This window comes from Rhea americana, unplaced genomic scaffold, assembly GCF_003343005.1.
Source record: "Rhea americana isolate MKP2758 unplaced genomic scaffold, rheAme1 scaffold_66, whole genome shotgun sequence".
Taxonomy (NCBI): domain Eukaryota; kingdom Metazoa; phylum Chordata; class Aves; order Rheiformes; family Rheidae; genus Rhea; species Rhea americana.
The window spans coordinates 1,438,322-1,460,546 of NW_028186823.1; the positions used below are offsets into that span (position 1 = coordinate 1,438,322).

At 41.5% G+C, this 22,225-nt stretch overlaps 1 protein-coding gene across 1 annotated transcript in view; it reads right to left on the reverse strand.

Annotated features, from left to right (window-relative positions):
* SH3RF3 (SH3 domain containing ring finger 3) overlaps window positions 1-22,225 on the reverse strand; it is a 97,759-nt gene that overhangs the window by 36,854 nt on the left and 38,680 nt on the right. Inside the window, exons 6-9 of the mRNA XM_085320838.1 lie at window positions 12,364-12,464; window positions 7,399-7,569; window positions 4,013-4,263; window positions 22-113 (exon numbers count right to left, since the gene is read on the reverse strand). Of these exons, the coding sequence (XP_085176964.1) occupies window positions 22-113; window positions 4,013-4,263; window positions 7,399-7,569; window positions 12,364-12,464 (615 nt within the window). The remainder of the gene's footprint in view (window positions 1-21; window positions 114-4,012; window positions 4,264-7,398; window positions 7,570-12,363; window positions 12,465-22,225) is intronic.

Genomic DNA, 22,225 nt, shown 5'->3' on the forward strand with positions numbered 1-22,225 from the left:
GGCGGCGGCGTGAGGCCGGACGGCGGCGGGCGGCAGGCGGGAGGGCGAGCCGGGCGCGCGCAGGGGCGAGACGGTGGCGGTGGGGCGCTCCGGGGCCTGCGCCGCCGGGTGAGCTGCGGGGGGAAAAGCAAAGCAGAAGAAAGGGCGCGTTAAGGCCCGCGGCCCGCCGTGTTTTCCGACCCTCCGAGATCCCCTCGTAACGCTGCTGCCCACTTCCTGCTAATTTTTTTTTTCCTGCAGCAACACAACAGCGAACCCACAGGGTTAGCTGACACGATCCAAACCGACCTTGTAAAATGCGATTACAAAGAAAGCTCCCTTATTTTGGTCTTAACAAAAATGACCGTCAGCAAATCGCTGTGTTGCGCAAGAGAAATTAAGCATAAATTCACTGGAGTATTTCTGAGATCAGCCTGGTCTCTGCCAGCAAGGTCCCCAAAGGACTACGCTGAGCCTTTTAGCCTTCCTTCCCCAGATGAGCAAACCCTGCTTTTAATCGCTGGGAACCAGGAATTAGCACTCATCTGTTTAACGGTAACCAAAACGCACTGTCGAGGTCTGCTCTCCCGGGACTCAGAAGCCTCTTGCGTGCCTTCTGTCAAAACGCGTGACAGAGCTTCAGGTCTGCTTCTCCAACGTTGTCTTCTTTGACCTCCAAGTTAGCTGATTGCTTAGGCATAACCTCCATACAATTCTATTTCAAGTATGTATAGACCAGAAGCCGAGTCTACATTCACTCGTTCACACAATTCAATAGTAGGGCTGGCTGGAAAATTCCCATTTCACAATTAATTTCAAGGTTTCGTAATCTGGTTTAGTTCTGCATCAGTGCAAAATTGGAACCTTTGAAGATTTTTTCTGAGCGCAGCCTGCTTACCCGTTCCACAATAGCCCCTATTCTAGCGGTTGGGGCATTCACCTGGGATACAGAAAACACAGGATCTGCCTGTTCTCTGCAGAGGACAGCTCTGGGTAGCTGCCTGTTCTCTTTGCCTTTCCTTCTCTTTCTCATTGCAGCCTGAGCCAGGACAGCTTCCTGGCTGAAGTCTGGTTGAACTACATCCATTCCTGACCAAAAAGTTTTGATTAAAACAATCASCTTTCCTTGGGGCAAGAAGCATTTCCCTGGAAAATTCTCAACCTGCTCTATCTGCGGTTTTCTTAAAACCTTATCAGCAACATACATTTTTATGCAGTACCAGAAGTAAMTGCTCAAGCTATAACTAAACAACAATGCTAGAACAACTCAAACCKCAGTTTTCTATTTTTATGGCTAACACTCATTACTAGAAGTTAAAAATATAAGGCGTGCCATTTACCATACTTAGTATACCAGCTGAGCACTCTTGGTGTCAGGAATCCCCTAGCCTTGTGACATATTATGCTAAGGGATATTCAATCAGATGGGCCAGTGATGCTCAGACAAGTATCTCCATTGCTTACATGATGGTCTTCACAGTTACTTCCTGATTTGACAGCATCTCTTTTTATTAATGTTGTTCATAACAAATCAACCAAGCTATCATTAACCAGTCTTCAACTTGCAGTGATTTTAGCCTGTAGGATGTGGACAGGCCCAGAAGTTGTTACTATGGACCCTTCAAGACTGTCGTTATTATTATTGACCATTTTCCCCTCCCTGAATTACCAAGAACATATATTGAAAAGTGTAATTCATTTCCAGAGAGCAAACAGAGCACCACTGGTTGTCTTGATGTGATTCGCTCCTTCTGATTTTTTCTGCTTTGAATCTATGTAATGAACAACTCCTGCTGCCAGAAATCTAATCTTCTGGGCTGGTTAAGCTTACAGGGTCAAGGTTTTAAACTGATGGTTGTAGAGAGGAATGGCTTTCCTAAATCTAGAAGAAAAGCACTACAATGGAATTTCATTGCAGGTACCTGGCTGCAGAAGACTGATTTGATAATCGTATTAGGTAGGTACATTACTTCTTTCATATAGTCCTCTGTTTCTAGACATGATGGAAACTGAGAGCATGAGAAACAGCAAAATAAATGGACTAGGAAAAATCAACTGTGAGCAGAGTTCTCACATTTTATTCTGTAATTTTATCTGCTTACTGTTGCAATGTATGCCTTTGCTCTGGTATCTCTGGATCTGGACTGTGCTGCATCAAACATGCTATTAATTAGYAATGCTCACTGAAGGCTATTTTTGTTCTACACCACTCGTATTTCATTTTGGGTGTACTCCTACATTAGTGGCCTTGTGCAAATTTGATTTGTTACTCATGTATATTGCAAGCCAACAGAAACGTGATTTGAATATTGTGTCAGTCTGCTTCTCTTGTAAAGCTTTTCAAGAAGTGGGTCTGAGCTGCTCTGTCCCACAGGACTAAAGAGACCTTTTTTGAAGGGCTGCTACCCACAAGATACCAGTTAGCACGTCCATTATGAAGAGAAATACTGGTAATTCTTAAAGTTTTCCTTTATTTACTTTCATGAAGGTTTATTTAGTTTTAAAAATATTCTCATGAACACTTCTGGAGTGGCTCCCCCACTTATGAGGTTTCAGAGCAGCTCTGCAGTGTGCGGCTTACTGGGCCTGCTGACTCCCTGGATTGAGTGACCTGGAGGAGCAGTCTTAGATCTAGGAAGCAGTTGGAGCTGTAACACAGCAGCACCACAGAGGGAAGGTCTGGGGTATTCAAGGTGCATGGGGTAAAAATAACCCTTCATCTCAGCCTCAGGGGAATACATCCTTCTAGTGGTGAGGGGACAGGAGACACCAAAAGCTGCCTAAATAGGTCCTTTGAACCAAGGGCAGACTGAGCGGCCGGAACGGGGGTGCACAGGAGCTCCTGAGGCTCTAATGCCAGCCATATGGCTCAGGGGCAGACCTAGCACTACTCTCCCATGCTTCATGCACCTTGTCCCAAGAGTGGACGTTCCTGCCCTTGCACCATACGAGCAGAAAGGCTTTTCAAAGTGTGTAAGCCAAAGGGAAAGCAGTAGCCCTCTAAACTAGACAAAAAGAGGATAACTAGATGRCTTCCAGTTTGACATGAACGCCAGGTAAAGACATGCCACAGTGTGTTGAGCAGAGGAGTCGGTACTGTTCAAGATTCAGATTCATGTGTATTTGACTACATTTTTCTCCTTTGGMCTGCACTGCCAAGGAGGAGAGATTAGATGGTCGTAATGGTCCCTTCTGGCTTCCATAGGTATGAATCTATGACTCACATTGCAGTATATTTCTCTTTCGTATCTGCTCTGTTTTGTTTCTAGGACCTTAGTTTTCAACAGTCACAATCCTTRGWGATCTGTCTTTGTAAACACAACGGCTTGTGTTCCCATAAAATGTCAGAAACAAAATGTTTTAAATTTTGCTATAAAGTTCYGCAACAGGATTTACTTTTACTTTATTTGACATGAGAGCTGTTTAACATCAGGGAAAGGGGCATAAATTGTACACTAGAAAATTGTGCTCTGCATCAAAAGGAAACCTAGAAAGGAGGCCCCCTGGTGCAAGAAGCTCTTATTCTCATTTCAGAAAGGTGGCGGTATTTTTCAGATCTCTTGCTTTATCACTAACATTGGGTCCTGTTCTGCCTAATAAATACCTTTCAGTCCCAAAGCCCAATGAAATGCATCTTAATTTTAAATCACGCATTACTTGCTCTGTGATAAGAACAGGTTTTTTCCGTCAGCAAGCCAACTGGACTCAGAACTGTTAATCTCCTTAGTATGCAGGGTGCTTGCTTTTGCTCAGATAAGTTGTATAAATATTTGTAAACACTATAATCTATTTCAGCTGTAGCAACAGAGCAATCTGATAAACACAACGTGGTTCCCAGAGATCAATAGAAGCCCATAAATATTACAAGCAAATAAAACATATTCTTTTCCACAGTGACTGAGCTGTGACTAAAACTAGAGGCTGGTGAAAGCAAGCTACGAGGACTGGCAGATTCCAAGGCTTGTGCTCCAGGGATACAACATCAATCCCTGCAACCGTACAGCGAGAAGCATCAGCAGGCATTCATACGTACCCATCTGCATTGCATTGCGTGTCTGGCTGGCTGGCTGTTGAGCCGAATACCTCAAGCAGTTATTCAGCTGCGGAGAGGCTGCCTGGAGCTGGGGATGAGTCTGAGGCGCAGTGATAGGAACAACTGGTCTGATAGCTGTGGCGGCATTCGTGTGACTTGCCCCTCCAGAGTGGACGGCTCCTGGGGCCACTTTCGTTGCCTGAGCTCCCCCGGCTCCGCTGTTGCGGGGCTGACCAGCTCCCACAGGCACTCTGCGTGGATGAAGTACAGCATGAGCGTGCTGGAGGGACCCAGCTACACACCTGCCATAGCAATAGATGCCTGAGTTACTCAAGGGCCTCAGCATGATACCAACTCGGGTATTAAAATAAACTGAGCTATGTGTATTATATATCTCTTTACAAGACACAGCCATAAGTACGCTCAAAGACATTTGCACCTTTTCATCTTATGGGAAAAAGTGCAAGGTAAAAATAGAAAGATCATCTCTTCAACCACTTTTTTCTTAAGTTACATTTCTGTCTGAATAATTTCTAGTAAAATCTAAATTTGAATTCAGAGGAAATGGTATCTCTCAGATGTCATTTTGTGTGCCAAAGGCTATTTTATGGGCAGTAATGGAGTAACAAATAAATCAGACGCAAAGATCTTTTCTTAAGACCAGTTCTTCATACAACTCCACAGTAGGTAAAAAAGATGGAAAGCACCAAACTTCTGTGYGTCTATTGCAGAGGACCCAAAAGCAGCAAACTTGCCAGGACCTGGCTGAGTGCTTAATCTAGTTGTTTAACCACCTCTTGGTTAGACTTGTTAAGGAAATGCAAAAGGGAAGGGAACTCAGCTGACCTTCCTGGAAAGGAAATTCCAATAATAAATAACCCCCGTTTCACTGTTCACTTGAACTGCACGCAGAGGTTTTCTCTCATCTATATGACAGAGGGAAGGAGGGAGACTGCTTCTCCTATGCAACAAGTTCAGCATGGAGCTATTCCCATGATGAGCAATTCTTATTCCTCTTCCCACTGAGTAAAAACTCTGTGACTAGAGGAACAGGGCAGTAAYGCACAAGATTAGCAGCTGCTCAGCTGCACTTTTGCTGAGTTTCTCACTCGAATTCCCAAGTGCTCCCAAGCGAAAGATGTCATGAAACAGAGGGAAAAACAAAATCTAAATGAAGGGTACCACTTAGTGCTCTTACGCCCTCCCTGGCCATCGCATGTGCCAATGTCCTCCTCAAGGAATGGACAGCAAAGAGGATATGATGCAGAATGAAATATGGTGGAGGAAATGGAAATGAGAGTAGGGCAGGAGGTGAACAAGAGAGGAGGGGATTATAGAAAGGGCACAATGCACATGCACAGTCAGCATAGGGGTCGTGGGAAGGTAGAACTTTGGGGGCCAAAGCTGTTGTGTGGGAACAGAAAAAGGAAAAGGAGTATACTGAAGAATCTGGTTTGGTTCAGAGGACAAGAACTACTTCTGAGGAGAACAGTGCATGTGAAGGTACAAATTCTGACAGAGGCCAAAGGATAGGCCAGAAGATATGATCTAGAAGTCCTCCCTTGAAAAAGAAAAAATGAATCATAGAAGGAGGCAAAATAACACAGCAATATCATCAGATCTTTGACTCTTCTCATAGTGCATTATTTGCCTGGTTTATACTGTGTTAAATGAGTCTTTTTTTTCCCCCCTTTAAATTTTTGAAGCCGAAGCTGGCTTGGGCTTGCCAGAAAAGCACAGCTAATAATCCACTGCAAGCTGCATTTGGGCAACTATGCACACCAAAAGTTAGAAAAACTTTATCTRAGACTCCTATAGAGCTGGAGAGATGCTGGATGTGGCAAATTTTCTCTGCTGTCCTGTGCCTGTGTGTCTCTCTCTCTAGAGAGTCCTGCCTTGGAGTCTTGTTCCACTAGACCCTGCTCACACATGCATAACCAGTTGGCTTATAAATCTAGTCCAGTGTTATTAAGACAGCTTCTTTTTCTTGAGGCAGAAAAACGTGTACGAATCTAATCCTCTGCTTTGCTGTCAAAATAAAGAGGAACAAAGTATGTTGGAAGTGCAGCAAATAAGAGATTTTGTTCCTATCAGATTTTTCTTGCTGTTCTCGCTGAGGTTTATTTATGCAGGAACTTAATTAGCTCACAGGATCATAAATATAATCATAAAGCTGCTCTCGGGTTTTGTGGGAAGCACCTTTGCCCTTTAGCACTTCCCTATGTCTTGTTCTAGCTGTGACATGTTGCATTTAATAAGGTCTTGCTGATTCAGATCACCAACACTTCAACACAAACCTCTTTGCTAATTAAGACCTGAAGAGGCAAGGAGTGAAAGCAGTCAAGGAGCTCTATAAAAATCAGGTAAATATATTCAGGTTGATGAACAGTTAAGACTCTATGAATTGATGCTTTTTTTTAACTGAAATGCARTATTAGGACTGTAAGCAGGCTGTTATCAGCATCTAATCTCCTCTTAATTTTTAGTCTTGCCCAGTCCACATATTACAAACTTCATATAACTTGAGGATGGAATKAATCTGGAACCATTTTTCAACTTCAACACTTTCTGGGTTGTGAGGTGCGCTTCTTTGGGAGCAGTGAAAAATGGTGGGGACTAAGTGCATGTGGGAGGAGAGACCCAGGGCATGCAAGGAGGAGTGAGTGCAATTTGCAAACCCAAGGCTGCTCTAAAGGAGAGATGGGCATACACTTGGCAACATTCACCTGGCAAGGAGCACTTCAGACAAAACAGTCTGGGACACTCTGGTGAGCTTTCTCCTCAGCTAGGAGAGCATTTCCCAGAGTGGACTCTGAATCACAAACACTTTTTGATTAGGGGATGTCCAACACTGAACTCTAACAAATGGCATTTCTTCCCAAACATGCTATTCTTTCCTTTTCTCGTCTTCTGCAACTGAGACACAGGTAGCTAACATGAAATAATTTACTGAATTCAGCTACCAATTCTGAATCTTAGTGGTTCAAACATTAGTCCTGATGCAAATAATCCAAGAGCTTTGATCTCAGAAAAACAAAATCCGAATGAGGGCTACTCCAAAGCAAGCCACAAGCATTCCTTACTTTGCTCATCCCCATTACATGACCAGTAATTCCATAATGATATGAAAGCATTAGCCAACAGATTCCTTAAAACAATAAAGGCTGGGGCCGTCAGATCAATTTTAAGTGCCAATATCTAAAACAAAGTCTTCCGAAAATATAAAGGTTGCATTACCCAAGCCTGCAACTGATGACACTGGAAAATTTCTGGAGGGAGAATATGTGATTTAAAGATAAATTTTCCCTTTTTTCCAGCATCCTCAAGACACAAAATTCCTCCCACCCCCTGCTCATGCATATCTACTTTTGGCCAGTGGTCCTCACCTGGAAACAGGAGTCACATAGTTGCCCGGGAAGACTCCGGACATCCCACTTCTCAGTGACGTGCCCTTGAACCAGCCGTCTTGACACTTCTCAATGACCCGGTACATCTCACCTTTGCGGAGCTCCAGCTCATCGTTTTTCTGAGGCTTGTAGGCATACAGAGCTAGGTAGCTGCGGGGAGACACACACAGAAAGCACAGAGCAACTTCAAACCAGGACTGTCTTGTTTCAGTCACAGCCTCACAGAGCAGAAAGTGCCACGGTGCACACGCTCCTCAGAAAAAGTGATTAAGAGGGGACATAATTATGGTAAACAGAACAARAAATGGCATAAAACAGATCAATCCAATGCTAAGATGACAAGGGGACAGCTAATGACATTAAAGGGAAGGGGTAATTTAGATATTAAGAGGAGGACATACTTCTGCACCTAATGCACAATCAGTTAGAGGAAAACACTGCTACAAAACAGCACTGAAGGTAAGAACATAACAGCAATTTCAGAAGGATTAGGTTTTTACACAGATAATGAGAATATCCAGGATTCTAAKAGCAGGGATTTCCAAAGTCCAATATCTGGGTGAAGTATATATTCACATGGTTCAGGGTGTGAGTCACTTTTAATGTGGACTGTGAGAAGAAACTTTTGTTCTGGATAGGATATTTATAAAATATTTAAGACAGCTTTTCCTGCAACTTTATGCTTTTTTTGCTGGCTAGTTTTAGAAACAGCACACTGAACTGTTCTGATCCAGAACAGTAATTCTTACATTATGTGGGTAAAACAAAACTTGATAAACGGCCAATTCCTGCAATGAGATTTTTGCTTAAGTAAGTGGCGGAATTTGGCCTTAGATATTTTGTATGCGAGTATRTTCATAAACATTTGATCTAGGACCCAATATGTAGATTTATTTATTTATTTAATTATAGCTTTATTTATTCTCTTTGTTTAGATTTTTTCTTTTTATCTCTCTTTTGTTCTTCTGTCATTACTTCAGGGATGTGTCTAATGTTATGAAATGACTACAACTTAAAGTCCCTAAAGGTAATCTCTCTGCTTGGAGAGATCCCTGTTGAAAATTAAGAATGATTGCTTGCACTTAGGGGAACAGTGGAAAATCTGAATAGGATAGCAAGAATGCACACAGAAAACAACACTTTCTTTGTAAATATCAATTTTTGGCACTGTCGCCTTTCTACAAATCCGAAAGGGATTTCTGGTAATTCTTGATCGAGGTTATGCCTCCTTGATTTTTTTTTTCTTTTTTTGCTTTGTTTCTTAGAGGTAGTGCAGAGTGATTAAGACAAATGGGAAAACACTTACAAAAACTGCATTTACACTACAAAGTGCAGCAGAATGCTTTTAGGCTAGGGGGTGAGTAAGAAGATGCTTTCTGCCCACCTCATAGCAGTGAACCAGAGAAATAATGAAAACTATAACCATTGTGATTGTAGACTTGCAGCCAATAAAAATGATACATGGCTTTTTACTTCTGCTCTCTAGGAAATATAATTGAGAAATAAATCCCGTTAGTTTTACTGATTCTGTTTCTTTATGGTACCAGTAGATTTCTTTATTTTTATTCTGAAGGCAGTAAATAAACAGCAGTAATGAGAAGAATATGAAATATTTGGTAACAGCTCCTTAGGGCATCCTTAGGTTGATGTGCTTGGCTCTATTTACCACGTGCATAGGGTACAAAGATCTAATCAGAAACTATATTTCATTAGTCAACAGATGGGAGAAACCATCCCGCACATCCTTTGTCTAGTATGTATAATCAGCTGGCCTTGATCAGGTCTGTTGYTGGTCACCTGATGGGAAACATGAGGCTACATATGAGCTGCAGAACATTAAAATRCATCTCTCTGACACGAAATAAGGTCAGTGTTAATTCTTCCGTAGAGTGTTCTGCTAGGACACAATGGAAAGTGTCAGGACTGCATTCACTTGAAGCAGCAAAATACATGGCTTTGACTACCCATTTTAAAGCTGCTGCTTAGAAAAGTATCATATTCAGGAGCTAGGGGTAAAGCAATGGTCACTGACAGCTTTTTAGAGAGATAAATTCACTTAGCCATTTTCCCAAAGGGCTACACGTAACGATGTAATTTACAGGTTGAGATGCTAGAAGGAGGTGTAAAGAAAACTAGCCTAAGATAAGTAGGCTGCTTTGCCTTCCAGCTCTCCTATTAGTTTCTTTCTGTTCCTCTCTGAAAATTCCTCTGACTTAAACTCCACGAAGTCTGAATTAGCCAATAATCAAAATAAGCCTAAACATACTCAAGAGAGAATATTAAAATCCACGCAAAGATGAAAAGAAAATGTACAACAGTCCAGTCTGGACTCCATGCCATAACTGACCAGTCTTGGTATTRCCAAACTCATAACTGTATGTGATAACTGCATGGCATGACTCTGAGACAACAGCTGTGATCACTGTTTTCTTAAYGGACCGGTGATCACACCACCTATGTGGGGAAAGCAGGATGCTGGTCCCTAGGCATTTCCTTGATAGTCAGCAAAAAGACAGAGGCTTCTCCAAATCCAGACTGGCCCAGTCTAGGTTTGAAGGGCTTATAATCTGCAAGGCAGCACCGCACCAATATGGCTATGTTGCTCCTGGGTCTTCATCACACTTGGGGACTGTATAGCTGCTTCCATTGCTTCCATGGCCTCAACTGATAATCCTGCAYGCTCAACCTGTGCTAAGCATCTTGCTGTGTGCTCTCTGAACATACTTCAGGGATGCCTATAGGATCAACATGGAGATAGCAAGGACCTAGGAAAGTTTATTAACTCTGGCTCAGTGCTGCTTCTGTTAGACCTGGTCTGGTTCAATCCAGAGCCACCTGGACAACTCTGCAACCAGTTCTCAGAGTTGTGTGAAGGCTGGATAACCTGATCCCAAGGCATGCTGATGCATGGGGATGTCTGGTCCTGTGCTGCATCTGAATCCATGTCACCCTCCCAGAGCTGCAGTGCTGGGGAATGTGCTGTGAGGCAGCYGTGTTGGCTCTCCTTGAGCCTGTAAGACCTGCTTTATGTGGGCAAAAATCTTCTCTTCCATTCTCTTTTATTCTTCCAGAGAGAAATACCACAAGGAGTATCTAAGCACTTAGAAAATGGAAATATCTGGCCCCGAATCTCACCTACATGCACAGTTAAACCCTATCCATTAGTGACAACAAATTGTGACAAGCAGCACACCGACTGTCAGGGTACCACTGTGTTTGCTGGATGTGGTGGACATGTCCACCCCACTGGGACACCAAATGTGTTGGCAGGGATGGGACCATGGAGAGAGATGGGTTGGATACAACTGAAAACAATTTGACTAGAGATAGCTTCACTCACCTGCAATTGTTTCTGGGCTCTACCTTTGGCAGAGAATCATGGCTAACAGCTCAGCTTGCCGAGGCTGGCTTTATTTTAAGCCAAAGCTTTCGGAATTGGCTGCATTTCAGTGTTCTCTATATTTAAGATGTAAAACTTCACTCACAAACTTTCTGCAGCTGAGATGAAAGTAGTAAAACCAGAACAATTGGAATCTCACAAAATGGAGTAACAAGTTATTCTGGGCTATGTAAAACAGTGAAACTAACGGTTAGGGAGTAAGTCCTAGATGAAGCCAAAATCTTTATAAAAAGTTCTCTAAAAAAATTTCTTATTTAGAAGGTAGCTCATGTTCTTGGCCTAAGGGAGCCGTCTGCGACTCTAATTATAACACAGAATTCCCAGGGCTCTGTTTAAGGCTGTTCCTCTCTGGTTCTGYTACAGCTTTGAGATAACACTTCCTCTTCGACTGGAACTTGGCTTGTAAATATAAAATGACAGACCGGATTAGGAGGCTGCTTTTCGGGGGAGGTGACAGGAGAGGAGYGGGAAAGAGAAGGGGATGGCTTGCTGAGGGACGGAGGCAGAAGCATGTTCTATTTTCATTGAGCTGGAAGATATCCTGGCTTAGCAACTAAATTCTGGAAATTGCAATTAGCGCTTCCTAATCTGAGCAAAGTTTAAAGCAAATTTTTGCCCCACTATATATCCCACAGGCTCCATTGGATGACTGCAGGGTGATGTTGTGACCTCTCTATGGGGCACCCTTTGAGTATGAAGACCTCACTTAARAACAATATAAGAAGACTAAAATGTAAAAGAATAACAATCTAAGATGACCATATCTAAGAACAATTTTGTCTTGGTTCTGTTCCATTTTTTTTTATTCCCTGTTTTCCTTAAAGCAGATTTGCTATGCTATTTTAGGGTTCTATTTGTGGACTCAGACATTATTTTCCCTATATCATAAAACTCTAAAATATTTGTGTGCATGTTTGTGTGTCGGTATGTTTCTGCTTTCACCACACGTGATCAGAAGAAAGGGTTCAGTAGTTTAACTAGGCAGGTACCAAATAAACCAGCTGGGCTGTAAGAGATTTATTATAATGAAGTCTATCATTTTTATTCTGTATCCAGACAACCTTTTATTCTTCCAAATACTATTTAATAAGCTCATATGCTCACAATACTCTTGCATTAAAAAAGTTTATTTGATATCTTTGTTTATGGTGCTGAAAAAAATGTAATTGGGTCATTTTTTCTGGTTAATGATGAATGCATCAGGTGTGTGACTGTATGGGGCTCCACCTTTATAAGAGCTTTAATTGAAGGAATAAGATTTTTTCTAGCTCAGAGACATTCCATTTGCTCCACAGTGATTCATACAGCTGTAATAAAATATACTGAGAGCAGAAAAAGGCTTACATAGAAGGGGGGAGCTTTTGCCTTTCACCGTTCATTTTCTAGCTTCAGCAGCGGCTGGGCGACGTATGCAACTGCAGTAACTGTGCTCTCAGAACGCTGCTGATCCGAGATCTAGGCTTTCAGATTTAAAGTGTAAACACGCATGCATAAATGATTTGAAACAAACATTAACCAGTGACTGAGATGAGATGGCTGCTTACATATTGAGGGGGAGCTGGACCTTCGGTGGTGTTCCCTGATCTCCAATTATTGCACTTGTCCTGGGACTAGCCACTGTGGCTGTTCCAGCTGAAGAGGAATCCTGAAAAAACACAAATTAGAACACACAAGGATTAAGGTGAACCCATTGCTTTCTAAAATGGTGTGGGGAGAAGGCACAGAGAAAGAAACCATACCCTGTGTCAAATCCCAAACTTTTATCCTTCATGTTACTGCATAAAAAAAGACATCTTTTAGCCATCACCATTCCAAAAACACATTTCTGACAGGAGAGATATTAGCTTATTAACAGCTTTTCCATGTAAATGTCAGAGAAATTCAGCTGTACCTTGCATACAAACCTTAAAACATTTAGAAAGCAACTCAACTGTCTGCTTTGTAAAATGAGCTCAGCATGTATATCTCTGCAGTGGTACCTTCTTTGGTAAAGATAACCTTTTCCCTCAGTAGCTTGATTTTTAATTCTTTCTTTTTTCGCTAATGACTTAACAGATCTACAGAAWAGAGCTTCCAAAATGTGATCTCATCTCAGTATACTGTTTTTGTATCAGGAATATTCTTCTCCTTGGAAAAAAGAGATAAGTGACAACACAACTCAGTACCAGAGTACCTCTGAATGGACAGAGTAGGAGTCTGCTCCACTTCTGCTTTACTTTCTCTTTTACGAAGATCTGGGCAAATATATTTTCCAGCTATTGCTGTTTAAAGACATTTCTAAATGTAATCCTTCTGTTTTTCAAAGCTTAACGCAGAGCAAAAGCATGTAGGGCAAACTCTTGTGAGTAGTCGCAACAAAGTCCCAATTAATCTATATTAAAAATGAATCCTGATTGTAAACCTCTTCTGGAGCAATGGTAAGGCCAGTAGCAACAAATTTTTGTTGCAAAGACAAGGGAGAGCTGGGCAAATACAACTTGTAATGGTTTACTTGAGCAAAAGGTGTTAGCAGGTCCAGCCAAATGCTTCATACAGTAAGATCTGAAGTATATGTAGAAATTGCAGATTCTAACAGATCCTGTCACGTTCAACAAAGATTCTGCATGGTTCACAGACCTTCAGCACAGCTTTTCTGTTCCCAAGTTCCACCTAATAAACTATAAATATTGATGTATTTTGSGAACAGAGACATAGGGACTTTTTTCTTTTGCACTTAAAAATTATACTGAATTAAACCAAGACACACATTGCTATTTAATTAACAGATTTCAATATCACCTCTTTCCCAAGAAGCAATTATTACAGTGTCATGTCTCAATATTATGTTGCTAATCTATATTGCTTTGCTATATATTAACACATCATCATTATGAAACTATGCAGCAAGATGTGAAGACATTGCCCTGTGATTCCATAGCTTTTGGCAACAAGCAGCAAGCTGTCTCCTCTCTCACCAGCAACTACTCTCAATCACAAAGTTGTAGTGACAAGTACATCTCCTTTTTCTCATTATTTCTCCTCACTTTCTGGCTGCTTGCTCAGACAGGGAAGGTTCCAGGCAGTTCTTAGTCCTATGTGTAAAAGTAAGCGTTCTTTCCAGTTCTGTGACTAAAGCTCTACTAATCTTGCCTGTCATGTCAGTGACATAATGTCAATTTACAGGAAAAAAAAAAAAAGTAGAGATAGCTGGAGAATGATCCCTCATTTGTTACCTTGAGCTGGTTATTGGGGTTAGGGGTTGTGAGAGATGCTGGGCAGGGAGGCATGGCAAATGCCTCGCCCAAGAGGTAAGTGAAAAATCAGTGGTTCAAACTTCCTCGTGTTGTGCCACCAGTGTACATCTTTTCCACACTAGAGAAACTGCCTCYCAGAGAACAGAAAATAGATCAGTCTCCACTGTTTTCTAGTAAAACAGACCACTTAATTTTTATCTCACCCCCCCAAAAAAGAAAACAAAAACCCCCAAAATCTGAGCAAACAACCACARGGTGCAATCACCTAACAGAGAAAATCACGACAGTGTTACACACGTACTACTATTCCTTCCTTAGTTTACGCTGGTCTCTCTCCACACACCTCAGTGAAGGCAAGGTTTGGCATCTATCCCACCCACAACTGCATGCTGCAGGCAACCTAGACTAAGCCAGCCTGTCTCTACAGAGCAGCACTGAGCTTCTCCAGAGAGACCGACGCGAGCAGTGTAGCTGCATTACACCCATTCACTCACTARTCTGCACTGAAAGAGCTGGCTTCTGCGGCATCTGTAATCCTGGAAGTGTGAGCCCACATACTTTCCAGTTGTTATTACTTTTGTGCTAACATACCTTTGGACATCACATAATTATCATTTAGTGTAGCTTGATGGCAGTGTTGCCTTCTTCCCTTGGATAAACCTGAAGATTAAGTCTTCACAGTCCGGGACATTTTGTTACCAACTTGCTTGCAGTTCTGTACTGTTGGTGCACGTGGTGCTAGCCTGGACCCTACAAACCATTTATTTTTGTCACTTTACACRGCCTAATATCATATGCATCCAAATTCTAAGCCAGTKCCTGCTTCCTCATTGTGCTCCAGCTTTCCCTTAGCTTCGCTCTGCAGGCTTTGACACAATGATGCATATGCCAGTCTCAGCCTATGACCCCACATTTCACCATGAGCCTTGCAGAGTACTACAGGACCTRCTGGTCTTCCATTGCATTGAATTCAGCTCCTCTGTGCCTCCTCATTTACTTGCACACAAGTATTCTTCTCTGCAGTTTCATGCGCCTCTGCGCTCCTTGATGAATTCTATGCATCTTGATGAATACTATGCAGCTCAATGTTCACTAGCTCTGCATTTAAACTACAGTTCCTGATACAGTTGGTGGAAGCTTTCTAAGCCTCGTCATTCAAGGTCATGTTCTATCTCTAATGTATTGCTAATTAGCACATACTGAAAGACACAATGTTACTAGATTATTTGCAATATGGTAATTGCAAGAAGATTTTGCAGAGACTGAACTTTTGGTGAGAGAATGATCTCTTAGTTCTTCGTATTCTTGATTACCTTTATTGGAAGTTTATCTCTCCACTCAAAATGTTTCTGAAACATTTCAACGATTTTATGTGAGTTTCCCCAGCTGCCGATAATATTAATAATCCTCCTGGAGCATGCTGCAGGCCTTTCTCTGTCAAAACTAGTGGCAGGACTTAGTTTGTTTTCCTTCTTTATTTAGCCCTGGAGCCAGGTTGTACTTTTGCTACTGTGATCTAAGGAACAAGGTACTAAAAATGTCCTCCTTTCTTCTTCATCTGCTCAAGGGAATGGGAATCTGAGTGAATGCCCTGATTTTTTTGTTTTTTGTTTCGATAACTTTTGGGAGGTCTGAGTGCCACATCCTTCCTTTCTAATTTTATGTCCCTGCATGAGCTGCCCGACTGTGGCACCACGGCACACAAAAACAGCCACAGGCAGGCATTTCACAGGGAGGGCCCAAACATTGCAGCACTTGGATCGTAATCGTTCTTCGCCACCTCTGCTACTCACAGCCACTAAGCACTCCCTGAGAGGAGACTTCATATGACACCAGGTTTTTAAAAGACATAGGGGCACCTACTGATAAAAACAGGCACCTTGCAGAGTTTTCTCAGGGAGTCAGTAAGAGGTACTTCAGCGCCTGATTCCCATTGATTTTTTTGCAATCTAAATAAGAAGAGTCACTTCTGAAAATGCCATTTGGTACCCCTCTACATCCTTATGAACCTTTAATACATTTAAACATTTAGCCATTGAGTTTCCAGACATGACCTGCTGTGTAATCAGACTGTAGTACACCTCCTGATTAGGGGGCCATTAACTGTTATGGTAGCGTGTAGCTTTCTGAACTAGACTCTACTAGCTCTCATCCCCTGTATTTAGGCCACTAAATGGACACAACTGGCTTTTGTCATGTCGCCGCTTCAGTCTGGCAACCTCTGAGTACCAGTTACCAGTACGGAGGTTTTCAGCTCAATAGCAGTAGTTCTTTTCTTGTAAAGGACAATTTGGCCCCATCCGCCAAGCAGCACAGAAAGGCAATTGCACAAGAGCACATTAAAGACCACCTCTGGATATCTCTGCGCTAACTTCTGTTTCCTCATGCCCATTAGTAGCACCATAATATCACTTGCRTTGTGGAGGGCTAAACCTTGAGTAAAAACTCCAGAACTATACACACAGGCACAAGATGCTGCTGAGAGACTTCTCAGTCCCWGCCCAGGCTCTATCACTTGTTTTTAGCTATTCTGGAGTAGCTGTTGATTATGTACCCATGGGCTGCATAATAATATAAAAGCACTTCTCTGTAAACACAGCAGGCTCCTCATTATGCTGACTACTGAGATACAGCCTCCTAAAACATTCAAGCTCATAGCGACTCGTGCCTCAAGGCCTCCTYAAAAACTGCCTGTCTGAACAGAGCGTTTCCTCCTCCCCGTTTCTGTGTTGGCTGTTACAGTGAGACTTTGTGCAAGGGCCAAAAAGGAGAAAAGGTTCTGCACAAAGGTACCTGGAGGCTTGGCTAAATTTGATCTAGTCCTAATGGTAGTGTGGGCCTCTGGAGCAAAATGGAAGTGGAGCACAGCGTGTCTGCTCTCCGCTCCCACACGGCATTTCCAGTGCAAACTGTAGATGTTTGAGTAAGCAGTGGAACCAAGCATTGCTTGGGTCATTTTAAAGGAAGGCTTTAAAATACTGAGATCCACAGCTAGCTGACAAAACTGAATCTTCCAGATGGCTGTCCAGCCTGAGGATCAGCATTTCCTAGTGAGAATGAATAATCTGACTTCCTCAGAAGTCACTGGAAGTTGTCTAAGCTCAACTGTACCTCATTCCCCCCTCCAACTGATAAGTATTATTTACAAGAGAACTACATGAGTAGTACTAGCATCAAAACAAACTGTACTTTAATGTGTACGTAATGGTATATTTCTATTATAGATTATTGCATATACTCCTGAGTAAATAATACATTGCTGAAATGTTGCTGCCTTTTGTGTCAGCTCTGACATATATTTAAAAGCAACCAACCTGGCAAAATATTACTGACAAGCCTACAGAGGCCAGGAAATTAAGGRTAATAACCACCAATCTAGGCTGAAACGTCATCTCAAATTCATTCCCTGATGGTTTCTGTCTTCCCATCCATACCTTTATATGAGCATGAGAATTGGCAGCCTGGATTTCCAGCATGAATTATCTTTTTCTCCCTCTTGTAGATATTCTCCAGATTTTCATTACTACTTTAAGGTCATGTTTGTAGTTTAATTTGAAAAGATATGGTACCTATGGGGATTAGTGAAGTGTCTTGCAAAAGCATGGGACTCTGTCTTGGAGGGGAATAGAAGTCATGAAGACAGTGATAAAACTAGGAACAGAGTACAGCGATATTGCAACTTGCAGCAGCCGTCACAGAAAAATAATTGCTGCTGCTATCAGACGAATGTTCTTATCTTAAAAATCACCAACCAGAAACCTCTATTTTGACTTCAAAGCAAATCCAGCACTGTCTCACCACAGGGCACTTACCACATTCATTAATTCACAGGGAAATTTCTTTTAATGTCTTGAATGCATATTTACAGCTTACTTTAAATTTCTCTTTAATATTACTTATAATAAGAGAAAAGCACTCAAACATTCAACTTACATAGGTTAATATACCATCCTCTGGAAATATCACAGAAAACAGGGTAATGGTCTTTAAGATTCCTGCAACTTATTTCTCTAATTCACTGACTCCATAAAACAATGACTTTGGCAATCACTGCAGGGCTTAATGCTCCTAGAAATAATGTATAAGCACTTAATACCTGATAGTGCCACCAAGGATTGATGAAAAGTGTTACAGGCAAGATCAAGTAGCCTCATCAAATGCTAATTATCAAAGTGGGAAGTAAAACAGACTTACCAATTCTAGACTTTTTCTTCCTTAATGGTATGTGTGTAAAAACAAACAAATGCACATAATGACAGCTGCAGCTGCATAAATACCCAGCTCCTTCCTGCAAAAAATCGAGCTAAATTTATATAATTTAGTATTCACTAAGGGTTTCCTCCAATCTGCAGATGTCTAAGGCTGTACCTAAAGGTAAGGCAGAATATTATGTCACCCTATGCTAGCACCACATCAGCCTGATTCATAAGAGGCTAAAATTTCTAGACCATGTCACCATGTCTTCTGTGAACAGATCATGAAGCTACTTGGAGAGCTGGAGAAGTTATGTAAGCATGTTTCCTTAGCCTTCATTTCCACTATCCTGCAATCTAAAGATGGCTACAAGTTGGAGGAAGAAAAAAAAAAAAGTTTTTGTCATCTTCTTCCACAGGTTTATMTGACATTACCATTTATAAAAGCACCGAGTATTTTAGTTTGCAGTCTCTCAGCTCCTCCAAATGAGGACTAATTACCTATCATGTGGATAAGCATCATGAGAATTATATTTTATTCAGCATTGTTTCTCTCTCAAGGTAAACATTTCGGCACTTAGCAGGCGTGTTCCAGCTTTCCATCATGCAATCGAAGGTTTTATAGTAAATGGATTCTTGCAATGCTGGGAATCAAACAATGTGAAAAATCACAGATGGAGAGACAGGAAAGCTTAAAGTGAGGGCTTTCCCCCTAAAAGATGTTAATTTGGTCACAAGTTTGTAATTATTCTTTTGATAATTGAACAATAGACTCATTGAGCCTGTGCGATGGCTCCGTTAAGAGTTCCCCTTCAGGGAAATTGTAATATTAGACAAAGAAACATGAAAAAGGCCAAACAAACAAGAAAGGAAAAATACACATTGTAGTCATTTCTGCTAAAATGTCATGCATGTACACATAGCATCTGCTGGACAAGATTTTGTGGTATAGTGTAAATATCAAGAGAGTGCCTTGTGTACTCCTGAGTCTCCAGAATCAGTAGTTGACTGGCAGGTAGCCTAAAGCCTCAGGATTAGCCTTGTGCAAAACTGATTTCAGTGGAAAAATGTTTTTGGGTTACTACCCTGAGGAGCATGTGGGAAAAAAGAATTGTTTTTATTTTACAGTCAACGAGATTCCATGCAGAGTTGAACAAACCCTCCTAGATCCAGTAAAAAATTAGGTTTTATGGTTCTTTCAAAATGTATTTATGATGAGACAAATTATGGGATAAAAAGAAAACATTGTCTCTGAAAGCRCGTAGCTTTGTGATTCTGCTGTGACCTGGATTCTTGGTAGCTTATGTAATGAGTCAATAGACTCAGCCAGTTAATGGGTCTCATTTGCAACAGTTTTGACGGATAATGTAATATCTCCCAATGCACAGAGACCTATTGGTAGCKCTAAAAGAAACACAGCTTACATGCCTGCCTGAAATACTCTCCTTAAAAAACCCCAATTCCTTCCCACCTTCAACCCCCGCCCCARCAAAAGTTCTTTGTAAAGTTACCTAAAATACAGATGCAAATAATAGCCAGTGTTTGGATCCAGTCTAAATAATTGAGAGTAGAGTTGGGAATATACAAAGACAGAGAGTAGTTTAGGTTAGACTTCAATGAAGTCTCTTGCACTTTTTCATGATATATTTGGACCTAAATGACAGAAACATAAGCTGGATCAACTGATATTACCTCTCTTTTGCCTTTTTGACTGGTGAAATCCCCTGAGACAGCTGCCATTGGTTTCAGCTGTCTAAATCTCATCAATATATGTCTGGTCAGTTGGTTGTTCACCGCATAACAGCAGGGCAGGCTGTATACAGTTTGGACTCCAAACTGAACTGAAAAATATCTGAATTTCTCTCCTTCTCTCAGAGCCTGTTGAACACTTGAAAATACAAGGTTCATATTTAGTCTTTGGATTTTAAGTATAATCTGTATGCTTCTCATGGTCAGCACTTTTAGGTTATCAGTCAAGGCTCAACCACAGCTCTGCTATTACTTTCTCTCAGCTAAAATTCAGCACTTCTAAGTAACTGATAAGGAGTCACACTTCCAAATGATTTATATAGAGAGACATTTCAAGAAAGACTTTTTTTTTTTTTTTTTTTTTTTTTTTTTCAAATTCTATCAATGTCTAGGACTGGGATCGTGCAAGACATTGCTCTCAGCTTTTCCTGAGCATGTGGCCTCTGGTTAGGAGTCTGTACTAACACACACAGATACAAATGGATTTCCTATGCATGGTGACAAATTGTTCAAAATACACATAGAAGCTACTTTGGTGAGGAGAGCCCTCTCCTCTGCTCTCAGCTGTTGTGCTGGTGTGCACAAAGCCACGCTTCATTATTCATGAGATGCATTTTCCTTCAAAAAATCAGGGGATTTGGAGCAGTACTGACCTATGACCTTCCCAAACAGCAGGGTAGAATAATTCATAAGGGGTGAAAATGGAAGCAAGATGAGCCACCTGAGGCCTACGCACACTTACTGTCCAGCGGGACCTCCCCAGCACCCTGGGGAGTCTCGGTTACGACCAGCTCCTCTGCACCCGTAATCAAATTCAGCTTCAGTTCTATCYCAGGCCTGTAGCATTACTTTCATCTTCAATAAAAATCCATTTCACCAGCACATCAGGACATTCTCCATGATGGACAGACACTATTTACCTTTCAGATGGAGTTCTTATATTTAAYGAGTGATATTCTGCACACAGGCATAAAACATACAGTGTGTAAATTTGGCCRCAAGGGAAATGAAAATCCCAGCCCTGCCCTGTTCAAAATAAATGAATTTTGACTATTGTGGTTTTCCAGTCCAYACTGATTTGGTGCTATTTTATCCAGCTGATGTGGTTTGAAGTTGATTGTTCTACCCTGGAGCRTCCCTAGGCTTGTAATCAATTAAAGTACTTTTAGGCCTCATTCATTTCCAAATGCATCTTAGCTAGCAGGAAGCGGCTGAGTTGGTTCTACTTGAAGGACACAAACATGTTCTCTAAGGCCTGTAGTCTTCAATTACTAAGTTTACAATATGTAGAAATGCTTTCAAAACATGTGATTTCATACYCTGGTCTTGTCCTTGTGCATGTCAGTGCTCAAAACGTATAAATATGTCCCTCCTAGAGAAGCAGGAGGSTTATAACAGTCTAACAACTCCAACACACACACAAAAAAAACATGTCAAGACACCACGAAAATCTGGTTTCAATTGCTACAAACTGACAAAAGCCACAAGAATATAGTCCCATGAATGAAATCACTTCTAAAGCCTGAAAATATAATCCATATTTACTGAAACATCTAAAATTTGCACCTATCAAGTCAGTGGAGGGAAAGAAGGTGCCCCCAAAGGTCTCCTGTAGAAAGTCTTGTCTGCCAGATGTAGACACCTTGGATCCTCAGGGAAAATGGGTGCTTGCTTTAAGAAGACCTTTTCACAGGGCACCAGTGGGTTGCCTATGGCAAGGAACTGGGTGCCATTCAAGAACTTCTGTAATGTAATTCTGCTTGTTTGAGGGACAAGACACAGGAAAAAATATGTGGGACTTTTTAAAACGGTAGGAAAATCCTCCAGTTAAGTAAAGACCAGTCCTCATACGTATCAGAGAAACTCTTGTCTACTGAAGTGAACAAAACTCCTTTGTTTCTTTTTCTAAGGAGATCTGCTAAATAAAAAATGGTAAAGTACCTGGAAATTTCAAGAATATGATATAAAAACACAACAAACCAAACTGAGATTCTAATGGTGAAAGGAGAGGCATAAGTTTGCCAGACGGTCAGCAGTGAAACTGCAAATTTGTTGTTTCCCCTATAAAAAATATTCTCTGGCTGAATTTGTTGCAAACCAGCAGGGGCCTGAGATGGTTGTTGAAAGAGCTGTTCAAGGGCTGCGATGGTGACTTGTAGGGCACAGCGGTTCCTCTTCAAGGGAGGAAAGGAAAGGCGAAACATCTACGTGTGGGAGAGCTTACTCGTAAG